At 53.4% G+C, this 17214-nt stretch overlaps 1 protein-coding gene across 1 annotated transcript; it reads left to right on the top strand.

The window, feature by feature from the left end:
• Nucleotides 1-21: 21 nt before the first annotated feature.
• LOC135324035 (olfactory receptor 14J1-like) lies at nucleotides 22-15232 on the top strand (the record flags this gene model as incomplete). Its single annotated transcript, XM_064499468.1, has 2 exons — nucleotides 22-483; nucleotides 15086-15232. Coding segments are annotated over 2 exons (609 nt in total), but the record flags the coding sequence as incomplete, so codon positions are not given.
• Between the last annotated feature and the right edge of the window lie 1982 nt (nucleotides 15233-17214).

Raw genomic sequence — 17214 nt, 5'->3', positions numbered from 1 at the left:
TTTGTTGTCATCTGCAAACCCCTGCACTATGGGACCCTCATGGGCAGCAGAGCCTGTGTCAAAATGGCAGCAGCTGCCTGGGCCAGTGGTTTTCTCAATGCTCTCCTGCACACTGCCAACACATTTTCAATACCACTCTGCCAAGGCAACACAGTGGACCAGTTCTTCTGTGAAATCCCCCAGATCCTCAAGCTCTCCTGCTCAGACTCCTACCTCACAGAAGCGGGCCTTCTTCTGGTTGGTACCTTTTTAATGTTTGGATGTTTCATTTTCATTGTGGTGTCCTACGTGCAGATCTTCACTGCTGTGCTGAGGATTCCCTCTGAGCAGGGCCGGCACAAAGCCTTTTCCATGTGCCTCCCACACCTGGCCGTGGTCTCCCTGTTTGTCAGCACTACAGCATTTGCCTACCTGAAGCCCCCCTCCCTCTCCTCCCCATCTCTGGATCTGGTGGTGGCTGTTCTGTACTCGGTGGTGCCTCCAGCAGTGAACCCCCTCATCTACAGCATGAGGAACAAGGAGCTCAAGGAGGCACTGAAGAAACTGGTTCAGTTGGCACTGTTTCAGCAGCAATAAACTGCCCATCTCGCCTCACAAGTGATTTCCAAGAGATCTCAGGCAACATTTGTGGTTTGGGCATTCTATCTCTGATAAGCATGTTTGTTCACAAATGTCTGAATTCATCTCTCTTCTCCAGAGGCACAAACCCCGTCTCTCTGACCCAGAGGCCTTCCCTAAATCTACTGATCCCTGTGTCAGAGCTGGCCTCCCTTGCAGCATCTCTGTAATAAAAGGGGATTTCATCAGTACCCTGCCTGAAGGTTGGGCTTTTCTTCCAAAGCTGGGGCCAAAAATGCACTCAGGGAATTGCACCTGAAAAGGCCCTGTTGCTGTGCCATGGGCTAAGGAGGGTGTGCTCATAGGGTGATGTGTGAGGGAATGAGGGCTGGATTCAGCCCTCGGTTGTGGGTGCCAGTGGACCGGGAGAGGGTGAGTGCTCAAGTGGTGTCTGCTGGGGACTGTCTCAAATATTGGAGGGCTGGTGACAGATGCCCATCCTTCTGGAAGGGAGTATGGAACCACTAAGAGAGCACCGGAGATCTCCAGGGACAGCATGTGCCTGGGATGGGCAGTGAGTGGAGACTCCCCAAACCAAGTGGAGTCACCCAAAAGTGAAGGGCCAAACCAAGGAATGCACCACATCAGGGCTCTGCAGTCTCAGGAGAGGGAGTGGGGACTCATCTGGCAGAGGAAAGTCAGCCTCAGGAGCAGTTTATGTCACCTGCAATGAAAACCCATGGCTGGATCTAATGACACACCTGACCCCATCCTGAGCCATTTGAAATGCCTTGTGATTGCTCTGAGCACCCTCCACAGCCACAGACACCTGGGGAGGGGCTTGTCAGGTGCAGTGATGCTGGGCCAGCCGGGTCTGCCCTGACCAGCACGACCAGTGTGGAGTCACCCCGGGGCCCCACAGCTGCTCACTCTGCAGAGCAGCACCACCAGCCCGGGGAGCACAGCAGAGGGGTGCAGGAATGGCCGGTGAGGCCAGCACAGACACACTGATCAGAGGAAAGGCTCTCTGGAGAATAGGGATGTCTCTCGAGAAGAGCAAAGGAACAATTGTGGGCTTGCAGGGAGGAATAAATGAAAACCTGTTTCTATGTGTGTCAGCTCAGGACAGGCTGCTCTGTCACTGGACACTTTTACTAACCGAATCTATTCATTGTATCATATTTCCTCGTTCCTTCCCTTTCCTTTAAGTGTTTTCCAGTTTCCAACAGATGTTGAGTAACCTTGGTGTTCTGTCTGAGAAAGCTGTCGAGTTGATGGAAGGTTACTCCAAGTGGTACTGATATATTAAATGGATCCAAACAAAGCCATCGTTTGTTCAGTCATATGAGAAGTTAACCAGTAAGTCTGCATGGTGATTTGGTCAAAAACATAGGTCACATTACAACGGCTTTTGTTGCCTTCCATGTCTGTAGTACCCATCTCTATTGTCATAACCAGGTGCAGCTTCCCATCCCGTGTGTTATTACATATAGCTACCTTTAGAGTAACGTTAGATCTTAGGGTCAGTGTAACATTATGGCTATCAGTCCTTGACCTTGTGCTAATGATACAGATGGTATTTCTCTTGTAACTATAGTTTTAAAGATGGGTTGTGACTGATCTTCAATAACCAAGTTGTCCCATGGGCAACGTGAAAAGGCAGAACCTGTTAAGAGACACATTTCAGGTGTTTTTTTCCAGTTATCAGTGTCCCCACGGTTAGCAGGTAACACCACACTTCCCTGCAAGTGAAGACACCTAGGTCTTGGACATAATCCAAGCCTCATTTATGGTTAACTTGCTCTCTTCAGGGCCTACAGCATCCCATACTCCTTTTCCATGGTAAAAGAGCACCGTTACCCATATTGATCCCTGAGTTGGATGTTTAACAACAACCTCATCTCCAGGACTTTGATAGGGTTTTCTTTCTGTTTTAGCAGGAATTCATGCAGCTACTGACACAACCCCCTTCTCTATGGGACTTCCTGTGGGAGTTTGTCGCTTATTTAGCCAACTTTCTACTTCCCACAAATGGGATCCCCACTTAGAAGTAATCTAAAAAGAAGAGTCACTGTTGCTTCTGTCATCCACTCCATCTTTCTACTGCCTTGTTGCTGTGCCAGAGTTTTCCATGGGCTAAGGAACATGAGCTCACGGGGTGGTGTGTTAGGGAATGTCAGATGGATTCAGCCCTCCCTTGTGGGGGCCCAGTGACCCTGAGGATGGTGAGCGGTAAAGAGGTCTCTGCTGGGGAGTGTCTCAAATATTAGAGGGCTGGTGACAGATGCCATCCTTCTGGAAGGGAGTATGGAACCACTAAGAGAGCACAGGGCATCTCCAGGGGCAGTTTGTGCCTGCAGTGGGCAGTGAGTGGAGACTCCCCAAACCAAGTGGAGTCACCCAGAGGAAAGGGCCAAACCAGGGAATGCACCAAATCAGGGCTCTGCAGTCTCAGGAGAGGGAGTGGGCTGGGTCTAAGGACACACCTGAGCCATTGGAGATGGCCTGTGATTGCTCCAAGCATCCTCCACAGCCACAGACCCTGGGGAGGGTTTGTCAGGTGCAATGATGCTGGTCCAGCTGGATCTGCCCTCACCAGCACGGCCAGTGCGGAGTCACCCCGGGGCCGTACATCCTGCTTGCCCTGCAGAGCAGCACCGCCAGCCCAGCGCCCTGCAGGGAGCACAGGGGAGGGGTGCAGGGCCGGCCGGCCAGACCAGCATGGACACACACCTGGGGAAAGGCTCTCTGGGGAGCAGGGATGTCTCCGGAGAAGAGCAAAGGAACAATTGTGTGCTTGTGGGGAAGAATAAATGAAAACCTGTTTCTGTGTGTGTCAGCTCCGGGCAGGCTGCTCTGTCACTGGAGCTGCCTGAGGAGCCCCGGGGCCAGGACTCTTGTGCTGTGCTGGGGAGAGGGGCTGCCCAGAGGGGCTGCAGGCAGCCAGGGTTAAGGATCTCTGGTCGTGAGAGCAGGGGAGACATGGAGCGCCTGGCCTCCATTTCCTTGGGCCATTGCTGGTCCCCAGGTGTGGGGCTGATGGGCAGGCTGACACCCCTCTCTGCCCCCCAGCAGCTGCTGTGGCCTTCAGAGAGGCTGGGGCTGTGGGGTGAGTGCCCAGAGCTCTGCAGCCCCCTGCCACAGGCACTGCTGTGGGGCCACCCCAGCCTGGGCTGCTCTGCTGGGGAGAGGGATGGGGAGAGGGCAGGGGAGGTGGGGAGAGCTGGGGAGGGTCTGGTCTGGTCTGGAAAGGGCCTTAGAGAGTAAAAATGCCAGCAGGCAGCTACTGCGTGTGAACGGCAGTGTGGGAGCACACAGCCATGTGCTTGCAGGGAAATGCAGGTCTGCTGGGAAGGGCAGCAGGACATGGAGGGTGCGGAGAAGAGCCCAGGTTGTTCCCTGTGTTGCATAGACACAGTGGAGAAGGTGCCCCAGGGCCGTCGTCCCAGACCAGCCCCTCACATCACCCCTTTCCAGCACTGGCTGCTCACCCAGCTGTGGGCTGGTCCATGGCCAGCTCAATCCTCCTGCAGGTCCCCGTATCCCAACAGAGGGGAAAAGACCAGCCTTGCGGGGCCTCTCTTCTGCACCAGACCCCAGCAGATCCCAAAGCACAGCTATCTGCTGACCCCCATGTTGGGCACAGCCTGGGCTGGGCAGTGGCTGGGTGCTTGGACCCCCCAGAACCTGGAGGATCATTTAAGAGTCATTTAATAATACCCCAGCCCTTTCCATGTCCAAGGCATCTGGTGTCAGCTCCAGCTGAGCTCTGGCTTTCCTCACTCCATCCCTGAACACACGGATAAGGTCTCGATGCTCCCCCCGGCAGCCTGTGCCCCTTCCACCCTCTGTGCACATCTGCCCTGGCACCCTGAGCACTGGTGCTGCTGCCAGGGCAGAGGTGGAGGATCCCCCGGAGCAGCTCCTCAGGGAGCTCCCCAGGGAAACGCTGTGCTCAGGCCCAGCCTCAGCCCCAGCCCCAGCACGGCAGAGGGGAGCTGCCCTCTCCCAACCCACCCAGGTGATGCCAGCCCCACCTCAGCCTGCTCCTGAAAGGCTCCAGTGCAGCCCTGGAGGGAGCTGGAGCTGCCTCGGGCCTGGGGCAGTCTGGCAGCAGGAGGGTTTGACATGGGCACAGCAGCAGCGGTGCCAGAAGCAGGGGAGGAGCAGGGAAATTGGGGTGAAGACCCCTGCCCTCGGCTGCACGGCCGGGGCACTGGATGGGTGATACCTTTGTGGCTGGCCAGGCTCCAGGTGCAGGGTGGATGCCAGCTCGAGGGTAGGAGCACCAGGATTTTCATGGGCTTCAGTGCAGCCATGACAATGGTGAAGGCAAGTGGGCAGATCCAGGCCCAAGCAACTGTGGAGGCTGAGGGTGGAAAAGTCAGCATGGGGCTGGTGAAGGCCCTCCCTCTCCTCCTCATGGGGAAGAGAGTCCCCTCTCTGACAATATTCAAGGGAGATGGAGTCTCCCTTCTGCAAGAGTTGCCCCAGGACTGTGCACAGAAGAGAAAGAGCAGGAACGTTGGTTGTAGGGATGTTCTCAAACTCCAGCAGCTGCAGAGGCGGGAGCTGGTCACCTTGCAAATTTCTGAATGAGCCAAAATGCAGGTCCTGAGGCACTGCACTGCCTTACGGGCTCTGCACCAAAGTGTGCACAGCAGCCCTACAGTGTGTGGGCATGTCCTGAGAAACCCAGGGTCAAAAATGTGGGAGACCAAGGAATCCAGGGCTGTAGAACCCCCTCGGGAGAGACAGGGTGAGCATGGTGAGGAGATCCGGGGTGCCAGGGCTGTCCAGCCCCCATAAAGCCAGGGTACCAGGGAGGGCCCAGGGTGTCAGGGACTGTACCCAGGGGAGAAGCACTGCCTCAAAGACATGCTGGGAAGCCCAAGGATCAGCTGAGCCCCAGAGATGAGAAACGGCTTTCCCCAGGCTCAGCCAGAAGGAAAGCTGGGCAAAATTCATGGGCAATGGGAAAACTTCCCCACATTTGTTACCTGGTCTGGCCCATGCATTTGGAGCCTGCCAGGAACCAGAGTCCCACATAAAGCCCTCCAGATGATGTGTGTTAAGGGCGCGTTTGCTCTTTTCTGGCATGTCATCTCTATCTTAAGCACTGCAGACCAAGGAACCTTGCTGAGGACTTTTAAAAGCAAAGAGTCTGGTTTGGTGTCTCAAGGATGAAGGCTGAGTCCTGTCCCATACTGTCTTCCACCCTACTTCTACAAAAGAAGTGACCCACAGCAGAAATCAGTTTTGAGGCTCACCAAAGCATCTCTGCTTGTGGCCACGTTTTGTGCTGTTTCATCCCACATGACTTTGATCCTGTCTTTGAAAAAGACCAAACTCCAAACCAGCCTCCAGACCCCAGCTTCCCATACAGCTCTGCCCAGTGCAGAGAGATGTCGGTGTGGGGGCACAGAAGTGACCTCTCCAGTGCCCCATTTGAAATAGTTCACAGCCTTTGTCATCATCTGGAGATGTTCCTGAAGGATTTATAAGCAAGTTTTGGAAACTAACTGGGGTGAGGGGAGGTGACTGCTTTCAAGGATGTGAGTGGAGGTATCCCTGCTCTCTCCCTGGCTGTGCCATCTCCATGGCGGTGACCTACTGAGCCCCCTGATGACACGAGCTGAGGTCACAGTGGGAAGTGCTGCATCACAGGGAGGTCTCCACAGTGCCACGGCAGAGCTCTCACTTGACTGCAAGACGTGGGCACTACTCACTCGCTCCCCGCTGCTGCCCTTCAGAGCTGCTCCATGTCAAGGTGTGGGGACAGGAGGCAGCTGGGCCATGTTGGGGCTGCTTGCTGACAGGCAGAGGAGCAGGAATACGTTGGAGAAGAGTTTTGGATGCCAAGATGGGAAGAGTGTCCTTTTGCCTCAGAAGGACAGGCGAGCCAAGGGCATGGGGCAAGCAAGATGGAGGACTGCTGGACAGAGACTATCAGCCTCAACTGCACTTCCTTGTTCCCAGGACTTCTGCAGCTCTCCACCTAGGGTAAGGGCTTCGGAAGCTCCTTCCCAAGGTGCCACACAGAGACCGTTAGCTGCAAAAACTGCTGTGGATCCCGGGCTGTGGGGGTGGCTGGACAGGCCTGGGGGCTGCCACAAGAGCCCTGCCTGAGGGTCCCACCTGGCTCAGGGGACAACATGGCAGCCAGGACTCCTGGGGGCTGGGGCTGGTGCTGCCCTGAGCCCCAACTCTATCCCCTCACGGCAGGGGGCAATCCAGTTCCAGGTTTCCCTGGGAGTGGGTCCCTCTTTGAGATCCATCTTGGGCAGGAAAGGCATGCTGCATCCCAGAGGCTGGGGTGGCCTGCAGCTAGGTGGGGCTCTCAAGACCATGCTGGAAATGCCTGTGTTGGAAATGGGTCCTTCACCTTGTAACAACCCCAAGGCCTCTACTTGTTTGGGAGAATCTCTCTCCCGTCCCTCTGCATCCTTTTATCCTTCCAACTTGGCAGAGCATGTTTTGGGCTCAGAGATCTTGTCCTCAGATGGCCGCAGGCCCTGTCCTCCTGCAAACTGGGGTCAAACCTCTGCACCCAAAAGACAGCCTGTTTGGGGGAGCAGCTTGGGAACAGGTCGGGGTGCCATGGCCACCCCACAAGTCCCTGCTGACCCCAAGCCTGTTTCTCTGAGCCATGGGGGGCAGTGCTGGGGGGAGCCCAGCAGGGCCATCTCCCCCGCCCCCTCCCGGCCCCACACCTCCGCTGCCCAGCACTGACAGGCCCAGAGCTGCTCTGGCCCTGGCTGCCCCGAGGCCCCAGGGGCTCCTCAGCCCTGTGGAGTGACGCGCTGGGGCACAGCCCGGCCCCACAGAGAGCAGCCCCTGCCTGGCTGCGGCCCAGCCCTGATGGACGCAGCGCGAGGGCTGTTCCCCGTGCCTTGCCCAGCCCCTGGGCGCAGGGCAGCCAGGAGCCCCACAGAGGCCCTGCAGCAGAGCCCAGACCCTGCGGGGCAGCAGCCAGGTCCCAGGGCCCCGCACTGCCTGGGCACACGGCGCCGGGCTGCCCCCAGGCCCCTACACACCCAGCTGTGCCTCGCGCTGCCGCCCACAACATGGTGCCCCACCGCGGGGTGGGGGGGCAATGGGGGGGGTAGAGCTGGCCGCCAGGTCAACAGGGTGCAACGGCACAGTGCTGCCTCCTATTGGCTGCTGTGAGGAGGAGGGTGGGGATGGGTTTGACTGATGGTTCTGTCAGCCAATCGGAGTTCAGAATGAGGAAAAATACAGCCCTGGAAGCGGGGCGGGATCAAAGCAGGAGTGAGGGGGCGGGTGCGAGTGGAACTGCAGGCACGTCCCGGTGGCGGCGGGTGCCCTCCTGCCGGGGCGGGGGCAGCGGTGCTGCCCTGGGGCTGCTTTCCTCCCGGAGCTGCAGCAGGGGCTGGTGGGGCCGGGAGCATGGGACAAAGCGCCCTGGTCCCGGGGCAGCTCCCCTGCGAGCCAGACGTGCCAGCTGCCCCCGAGAAGCTGGGCCAGGGCAGCTGGGGGGGTTTGGGGGCAGGAAGCTTTGCCCCTGCCCTGGGTCGCAGACCCCTTATCAAACCTTTCCTGGAGCTGCTGCTTTGGGGCAGTAACTGGTCCGTAGCGGGTGTTTCGCTGCCCGATGAGCATTGCGAGGCCCCGGGGTGAGTCCGGGCGGCCGCTCAGGAGCTGGCTGAGCCTTGGGGGAGGCAGGGGCAGCTGCAGGCGGCAATAGCCGCGTGGCCGGGCTGTGGGCAGGGAGGTCACGGCTGTCTGCGAGAGCTGGGCCAGGAGATCCATCAGCTCTTGGTCAGTAGCTGCCAGGCCAGCAGGAGGCCCGTGGCTCAGCTGTTGATGATGAGGTCACTTCTGCCGGAGTTGCTGATAGGTCAGCAGCAGGAACAGGGCTTGGGCATTTGCTTATGAGGTCACTTCTGCCTGAGTCCCTGATAGGTCAGCAGCAGGCAGATGGGTGTGGAAGCTGATTGTGAGGTCTCCTGGGTCAGAGTACCTGGTAGCACAGCAGCATGTTCATGGCTGGGGACGTTATTTTGAGGCAGCTTGTGTCTAGGAGGCACCTGGTGGGGGTATGGACTTGTGAGGTCACTTCTATCTGAGCAGCTGATAGGCCAGAAGAAGGCCCATGGCTTGGATGTTGGCAGTGAGGTCACTTCTAAAATCAGTATTAGTAAATCAAGCAGAACCAGATGATAATATTCCACACCATCTGTCACAAACGTTATTCTGCTGACTCATCACGAATTAGTACTGCTACGTCTAAAATGTGGAAGATGTTCACTGGTGATGCAGACATGGACTTTAACCACGCACTTCTTACTGAGTATAGGCTTACAGTCTGCTGCCGGTGGATGAGGGAGTCCAGCTAGAATTTTTATGCTGCTAAATGAATAAAGTGCTGGTGTGAGCAGTGACATTGGCAATCTCTGATTTTATGTGTTGTTGTGCTGCAGAATATTCTTCCACATCAAAATGCCAGGGGGCTTCTGAGATTTTTCTCCAAGAGATGAACGATAACTCTGTCCTTTGATTCCTGGAGGCAGGAAATGAGCGGGGCAGGGTTGTGAGGGACTGTTCAGAGGAAGTCCCTGTTGGAATGTCTTGGAGGACTAGAAAGGAATGGAAGGGCTGGAAAGTTGGTCTGTGTGTGTTTTGGAGCCCTCGGGGGTGCCCTGGCTGCTGCTACATCTAGTCCTGTCCCCTGTGTGTCTCTGATGCAGAGGCACATGTTGGCTGGCCACCCTATGTGAGGCGAGGGGTGGGGGTCATGCGTGTCATGGTGGTGGGATGCCCTGTGGTGGGGATGGGTGGTGGCCTTAGTGTCTTAGTGCTTGTCATGGGAGGAGGTGCCTGGAGAGAGCAGTGCTATGAGTGGGGAGTGCCGCCAGGATGGGGAGCCCTTGGAGGTGAGGAGGTGACTTAGCTTGGACTTGGCTCGCAGGGCCCAGGCTGCCCTGGTGGCGAGAGCCAGGGATGCTGGCAGCCTGCTGCCTTCTGTGCACTGAGGTTCAGGCCTTGAGTTTCCTCAGCTCTTGCCAGGAGCTGCATTCAGATATCCCACACAAACTGTGAAATACATAGAAATATGCAGCTTAGAGTATTTGGAGTACAAGAGGTCATCTTTCTGAAAGGCTTTCTTGTTGGAGATTCTTGAAGTTAACTCTGCTGGGATCTGTCCAACCACAAGTTTTTTTAGGCTGGAGGCATAGCAATTGCCCCTCTCTCTCCTGTTAGCAAAGGCTAAAGGGGGGATGCTGCCCGTATACCTAATTGGTGCAGACACTCTTTTCTTCTCATGCAGCAGGACCCTAGAAACTCTTTTCTAATAATGCAGTAGTATCCCACAATTAGCCATTACTTAACCACCTGATTAACCCCCCTCCAATCCAGTGAAATATAGCTAGGGGAGAAGGTTCTGAGGTCTTCCTGCTGAAGGCCTCACTGCTTCGGGGCTCTCTGCTATGATCTGCACACTGCGTGCTGACACAAGACATCCAGGGCTGAAATCCAGCAGGAGGCTGTGGAGAGCAGTTTAGATCATGTGGGACTTACCAAGGAAAAGGTCTTGGCAGAGCGGAGTGCTCAGAGGCGCTCTTTCAAGTGGAGTGCACAGTTCTTAATTTTTAAAATGGGTAAAATAAGGAAAACTTCCAAAGACAAAGTATTTCTTCAGAAGATAATTGGCCTTTAAAACCACTTCTCCCAGATGCGCAGTGACTACAGTGAGCAGTGATGTTCAAGCACTTGCCTGCAAGTCAGAAGGAAATACTTCACGGGTTATAGTTGAGAATCAGCTTGCAAAGCTGAAGTTGTTTTGTGTAGGTAACTTGCAAGGCCCCTCAGAATTATTTTGCTTGTCTTTCCACATGCTCCTCTCTGCTCTAAGGGAGTCATTTCTGACCTGACAGTTCAGGTGTCCAACTCAGCTGAGCACGTTTTGCAATGTGTCGCTGAGCTGGTTGAGGCCTGCAGGTTCTGAAGCTCTTGCCAGGATCTCCAGCTGGGATGCTGACTAAATCCCAGGGTGTCTCCTTTCTCCTATAGAGAGAGAGAAAAGAAACCCACATAGCTGGGTCAGCATGTCCATCAGGAAGCTGGAAGGCCAGCAGCTGGGAGTGAGCTTGGAAGATGACTGTGAGGTTATTTGTACCTCATCATCTGATGGGCCAGCATCTGATGAGTAACTGCTTAGAGAGCAGGCCCATCTCCTGCTGACACACAGCCTGCAGGCACAGAGCCCTCGCCCTGCTGCCAGCGCTGTCCCTAATGCAGCCCAGGAAGCCGTGGGCTGCCTTTGCCATGTGGACATGTTGCTGGCTTATGCTGTTACATGCTGCCTACCAGGGCCCCCAGGTAGGTCCTTCTCTGCCAACCTGCTTTCCAGCCAGTCAGCACTCAATGTGTCTTGGTGCCAGACATTGCATTTCCCTTTGTGGAGCTTCATGAGGTTCCTATATGCCCATTCCTCCAGCCTGCTGAGGTCCCTCTGAATGGCAGGGCAAACAGCTGTTGTATCATGCCTGTATTGCAGGAGAGGATTGTGTCTCAGAAGCTTGTAGGCCCTTAGGAGACACAGGACCATGCAGGTGACTGTGAGGTGACTTCTGTGTCTGCAGGTGATGGGCCAGGAGCAAGCACAGGAGTTGGAAACTGTCTGTGAGGTCACTTCTGCCTGACTGCCTGATAGGCCAGCATCAGGCACATGGCAAGGATGCTGATTTTGAGATCATTTCTGCTTCAGTACTGCATAAGCCAGGAGCAGGCACATGGCTTAGATGTTGTTTATGAAGACATTTCTGCCTGAATACCTGACTGGATGGCGCAGCCACACAGCTCGGTCATGTCCCCCCGAGAAGCTGACATGTCAGCAGCAGACACCTAGGCTTGGAAGATGATGAGGAGGGTGCTGGTATCTGTGCAGCTGATAGGCCAGCAGCAAGTGTACAGCTTGGATGTTCATTGTCACTAAGGTCCAACTGGTGGCTAGTTACTAGCAGCATCCTTCGCTGATCATCAGCACGTGGGGCAACACCGTTTTTTCATGAATGTCCTGGGCCATGGGATGGAGCGCTCTCAGCATGTTTGTGGACTATGTGCAACTGGGGCAAGCCCCTGAGCAAGCTCCTCTAGCTCCCTCTGAGTGGGCAGGGGGTGGGACTAGGTGATGTCCAGAGGTCTCCTCCACCCTAAGTGCTGTGATTCAGTTAATCTTTCCCTGCACAGCTCTGCAAAGACAGAATAGTGAGAGGAAGAAGAAAGGACAGGAGGCAGAAGACGACAGAGGAAAGATACATGCTGTTAAATAACATAGTTCCTCAGAACAAAGCTTCTCCATTCAGCGTACTGGTAGAAAATGTATTGGGATGAATGACTGGACACAAATAGATCTACTCAAAGAGAAGGAGTCACTACTGCATTGCAGGCACTTGGTGCTGCTAACAAAAAAGAAATAAAAGATTCACTAGAATTGATAAAAAATACTTGAACTTCTAGAAATGGGTGTGTGTTCTTTTCAGCTTTTGGACAGAATTATTTTTTGGATAGGTTTCAACTTCTGGCGAATACTTTTCTTTCAGGCCTTTATTTGTTCACCCACCTCTAGAGGCTGTTGTTGCCTGAGATGCCCTGGGGTCGCTGTGTTCCCCTGACTCAAAAGGGAAGCACGGACAGCTGGGTTAGCCAGAGACATCTGCACTGAAGGGGTCTGGCCTGGGCTGAGATCAGTCTCACCCCTGTTGTCACCTCCGATGGAGCTGTGCTTCATTGATGGTGCAGGGAATGAAAAGGGAGTGTGGCTAGATTCAGTGGGACACCTATAAAACGCCACTGTAACACAGGTATGTTGAGATTTGTGCAAATTTGGTCATCCAAAATAACAATGTTTCCTTGAAGCTGGTCCCCCCTGCCTTCCTCTATTGGTCGAGAGAGCTTGACACCTCAGAGTGTGATGTGCTCTGTGCAAAAAGTGAGGGGTGACATGGACAGCCGTGGGCAGGGGGTGGTGCTGGGGCACTGAGCTCTGTGCGAGACAAAAGAATATCTTGTTTAATGGTGCAGGCCTGATTAGAACAGAAGTGTTTAGAAAATTACACTGAAAATGAAACAAGAAAACAAGAAAGAAATAAAGAGATCTAAAGCAAATAAATATTTTGTTATATTGTCCAGCTCTTACATTTTTTGTGTCCTCATTGTCTTTTTGGGTTTTTTTTTTTTATATATATATTGTCATCTTTTAGGGGGATTTTGTGTTTCTTTTCTTTTTTTTTTTTAAGAAAGATTTTCAGTGCCGTCCTGATTTAACTGGTCATTTCTAAAAGCATCCTTGCTCAGATAATAAGGGCGTATGCACTTTCCATATTTTCCACAGTTTTCCTCCTCCCCTTGCTCTTGATCATTCAGATACCTCCCAACTCTCCAGTTGCTGCTCTGAGCTTCTGGGAGTCTGAAGCTTGCCTCAGCTTTCAGCAGTCTCATTGTCCCTTTAGCCAGCTCCTCTGTTCTGCTTCTTGTCTATCCTTTCCTACCTATCTGTTGAAAACATTTCAAGGAAGGTTATGTCTTGTGGGCAGTGGAGCTCACTGGAGGGAGTTTGGACTTAACATACAGTGGAGGAGTGTCTTTTATCTTCTATTATACTGTTTCAAATTTTATTTTTGTTTCATCACAATGAAGACAAATCCTTCTGTGCCTGTTTGCAGCTAGTTCTCTAAGGAAAGCAGGTGGGAATTGGTGCACATGAGCTGTAACATTCAGCTACAGACTTGAGAGGAAAAAGGTAAGATTTTAACCAGACTGATCCAAGTCCTCAGTGGCTGATGAGAGGAACTGGCAGGGCTAGGGAGCTAGGGAAGAAGGCTCCTATGTGTGTCCTGTCAAAAATGCTGCTTGTCCTACATGTCCAGACTTCATTAGGAGACACTCTGCATCAATATTTGGAGAATGTGGGTATCACCTACTCTGAAAACTGAAGAATAAAGAAAGCTTAAGAAGCAGACATCTTCAGGTGCTCATTGAAATCTGCCTAATTTCAATACTCTCCTGAAAGCTTCCCAATTAGCCACACAAGACTTGAAGAACTGAAGAAAATTATGGAAGGAGGCATGGCTACTTAAGGGTTTTTGCATTTTAATGACCCTTTGGGTGTATTTGGTGCTGAGCCCATGAACCGCAGATGCTGAGAAGAGACTGAACAAACCTCTCAAGAAGTTGAAGTCAGAAGCAAATCCCAAGTTTCTTGGAGTGTTAACAGGTCCCACTGAGGGCCATTACCAAGAAAGTCTCCCCAGGGGCTGATCAGAGCAGAAAGTTGGAGGTCCTGATTGCAGGTAGGCAAAGGCAATGTGCAGGTGGCTCTGATGCCAAGTCCACCTTGATGTGTGTTATCAAGCAGAGCAGCCAGGCACTGACACCCAGCCCCTGGGTAGGGTGATCCTTTCCATCATGCATTGCTCACGGCTCTTCCTGGGGACAGTGTGTGGGTGGGGGTGCGCGATGTCGAGTGCAGGACCATGATACGGCACCTCCTGGGCTCCCGAGAGACAAGGAGGCAGCAAGGCCACAGTGCTTTAAGTAATGTCATCTTCTTGTGGGCCTCGGTGGCAGAGACACCAGCCATAGCCAAGAGGACAAAGACCTTGCTGTGTTGGCCCTCAGCCATTTCCACCTCAGGCTGTCCTGTGCCTTCCCAGACCTGTGCCTGTTTCCCTGCAGACTGTAGACACCCAACCTGCTTCCCCACCTTGCTCTCACCCCGGGATCTCCCAACCTCTCCTGATGTCTTCCTGTCCTCACTTCCTTTTCCCTGAAACACAAAGCCAAGGACTGAACACAGACTCCTTCTGGGTGACTTTTAGCACCACAGCACTGCCCTAGGAGTCACATTCTCTTTACCTGAAGTCCAGTCTGAATCTCTCAAGCTGCAGCTTGTGGCTCTTTCCCCTTCTCATGCTGCTTCCCACTACCAAGAAAAGCTCCGTCATCTCTGAAACCACCCTTCAGGCAGTCACAGGCAACTAATCTACTGCCCTTGGAAGGCTGCTATGAGATCCCTCCAAAGCCATCTCTTCTGCCAATTGAACAAGCCCCATTTCCTCACAGAGCAAGTGCTCCAGCTCCCTGACTACTGTGAGGGCCCTTGGCTGAACTCACTCCCAGTTATCAGTCTCTTTCTGGATGCAGTGTTCTAGATGTGGTCTAATGAATACTGACTAGAAGGTGATCATCATTTCCTTAATCTCCTGGCTGTGCTCCTGCTCAGACAGTCCACGATGCTTCTGGCCTTCTTTGCTGCCAGGCAACACTGCTGGCTCATGTTTTGCCTCTGTCCACCAGGACCCTCAGGTCCTTTTCCACAGAGCTGCTCCCCAGGCACTCAGGCCCCAGCCTGTAACACTGTGGGGTGTTGGTTTCTCCCAGGTGCAAGACCTGGCATTTGTCCTTGTTGAATTTCAGGAGGTTGCTGACAGCCCATTCCTCCTGCCTGTCTAGCTCCCTCTGAATGGCAGCCCTCAAGCATATGACTGCCCCCCCCCTCCAGTTTGGGATCATCCACAAGTATGATGAGTGTTGCCTCCTGCGTGTAACTAGTACAGATGATAAACAAGACAAGTTCCTGGAGAGATCAGTGGTGCTGCACTTCTCCCTGGCCTCCAGGAAGTGCTACCCATTCACCGCTGCCCTCTGAGCCTGATCATCCAAGAAGCTTTTTACTCATCTGGTTCTCTACTTTTCTAGACTGTAATGTTCTACCTTGTTTGCAAGAATACTGAGGGAAACAGTTGCAAACACCTTGCTAAAGTCTGGGTAAAAGACATTGACTCTTCTCCATCCACAAATACAGTTATTTATTCATAGCAGGCAATCAGGTTGGCAAGGCACAATCTTCCCTCGGTAAATCCATGCTAAGTGTTCTCAGGCACCTTCTTCTCCTTCATGTGCCCAGAAATGTGACCTGGGAGGATTCATTCCATGACTCGCTCCTCACCAAAGTGAGGCTGAACTGCCTGCAGCTCCCCAGGCTGCCCCTGTGGCCTTTTTTTGAAGATGGAAGCAACAATTGCCTTTCTGCAGTCATTGGGACTTTGCTCCATCTCCACAACTTTGCAAACATGGTAGCGAGTGGCCTTGCAGTGACAGCAGTCAGCTCTCACAGCATCCTCGTATGCAGCCCATCCAGCCCCACTGACTGGTGTAGTTTGAGTTCTCACAAGGAATCCCTCACTAACCTCATCCACCATTGGCTGTTTTTCTCCTCTGGAGTCCTGACTCAAGGCACAACAGCCCAGGAGACCTTGCTTGTGGAAATGGAAGCTCAACCATGGGTTGAGTTCCTCAGACCTCTCTGCATCTGCTGCTACAAGATTCCCTGTCCCATTTAGAAGTGAGGCCACGTTTTCCTTTTTATTCTTTGATTCTTTCTGGAGCAGTAGCAGCTCATCTTCATGCCCTTGATGTCCCCTGCGAGGGTCAATGGTAGGGGAGATTTTTCTTGCCTAACACTAAGCCAATGACACTGGACAATATTTCTAAATTCCGCCTTGGCCTCTCCCTTCTTCCCCCTGCTACATGCTGCCCTAGTACCCTGGAGCTCAGGTGTGAGGTCCCTGTTTAGCCACGTTGGTCCCCTGAGATGTCTGCTAGTTCTGCTAGTTTTAGTGAGTATCAAGATGGCCCATCCTTGTGCTTGGCAGGTCTGTCCTTAAAGACCTGATGGCTTTCTGGAGCTTCTGAGCCCTTGAGAGCTGCCTCCCCTGGGATCCCCCACCAGTCCCCTGAACAGGTCAGGAAGTCTGTTCCTCTGAAGTCCAGGGTCTGCACTCTGCTACTGTCCTTCCTTATCCTCTGAAGTCCAGGGTCTGTACTTTGCTACTGTCCTTCCTCACTCTCCAGGATCTGGGACTCCACATTTTCATGGTCATGGTAGGTAAAGCTGACACTATCCCATCCCTGATCAGTTCCTCCTTATTTGCATTTTCCATATCCAGGAAAGCATCACCCTTACCTGGCTCATGCATCTCCATATGCCCACGCCTGTGCCCCAGGCTGCATGCACTTGTATATATTTGGGCTGCAGAGCCTCAGCTGTGGCATCAAGTGCAGAGCGGTCATGATGAAGCGTTACCAAGAGCCAAGGACACTGTGTGTGCAATGGCCTCACTTCAGAGCAGAGCCATGCTGACATAGATAGCAGGTGGCAATGTAATGGTGAAAGGAGGTTCCCACTAAGAGCAAACCCTGCAGTGCCCAAGGCCAGGGAGAAACAGAGCTGGGCTGTGCAGAAATGGCAGGAGAGGGGTTTGCTGCTTGAGCTGACTCTGCAGCACCTTGGGGCCTGTGACAGGGGTGAATCAATCTCCAGGCAGGACAAGTGCCACTGAAGAATTTCCTGGACCTGGATGTCCTGTGATCCAACCAACCTGTGGACGTCACTAGCCCAGTCCCTCTTCATATCATCTGAGGGGGTGAGAAGTTGTTCATGGAGAGAAAAGCTAGAAGGGTTTGAGAGTGCAGGGACTACAGTGCAGACCTTGGTGTGATGTGCCTCCCATCTATGCAACACTGTTGGAGGTAGACAGGATGGACTTTGCCTAAAGGCAATGGTGGGATTCAGTTGTTTAGGTACTGGTAGGAAACCAGAGAGGCCCTGGGGTGCTTTCCCAGCAACCA

The sequence above is a fragment of the Dromaius novaehollandiae genome, chromosome 30, assembly GCF_036370855.1.
Source record: "Dromaius novaehollandiae isolate bDroNov1 chromosome 30, bDroNov1.hap1, whole genome shotgun sequence".
In the NCBI taxonomy this organism is placed as follows: Eukaryota; Metazoa; Chordata; class Aves; order Casuariiformes; family Dromaiidae; genus Dromaius; species Dromaius novaehollandiae.
This window is presented reverse-complemented; position numbering and strand designations above follow the sequence as displayed.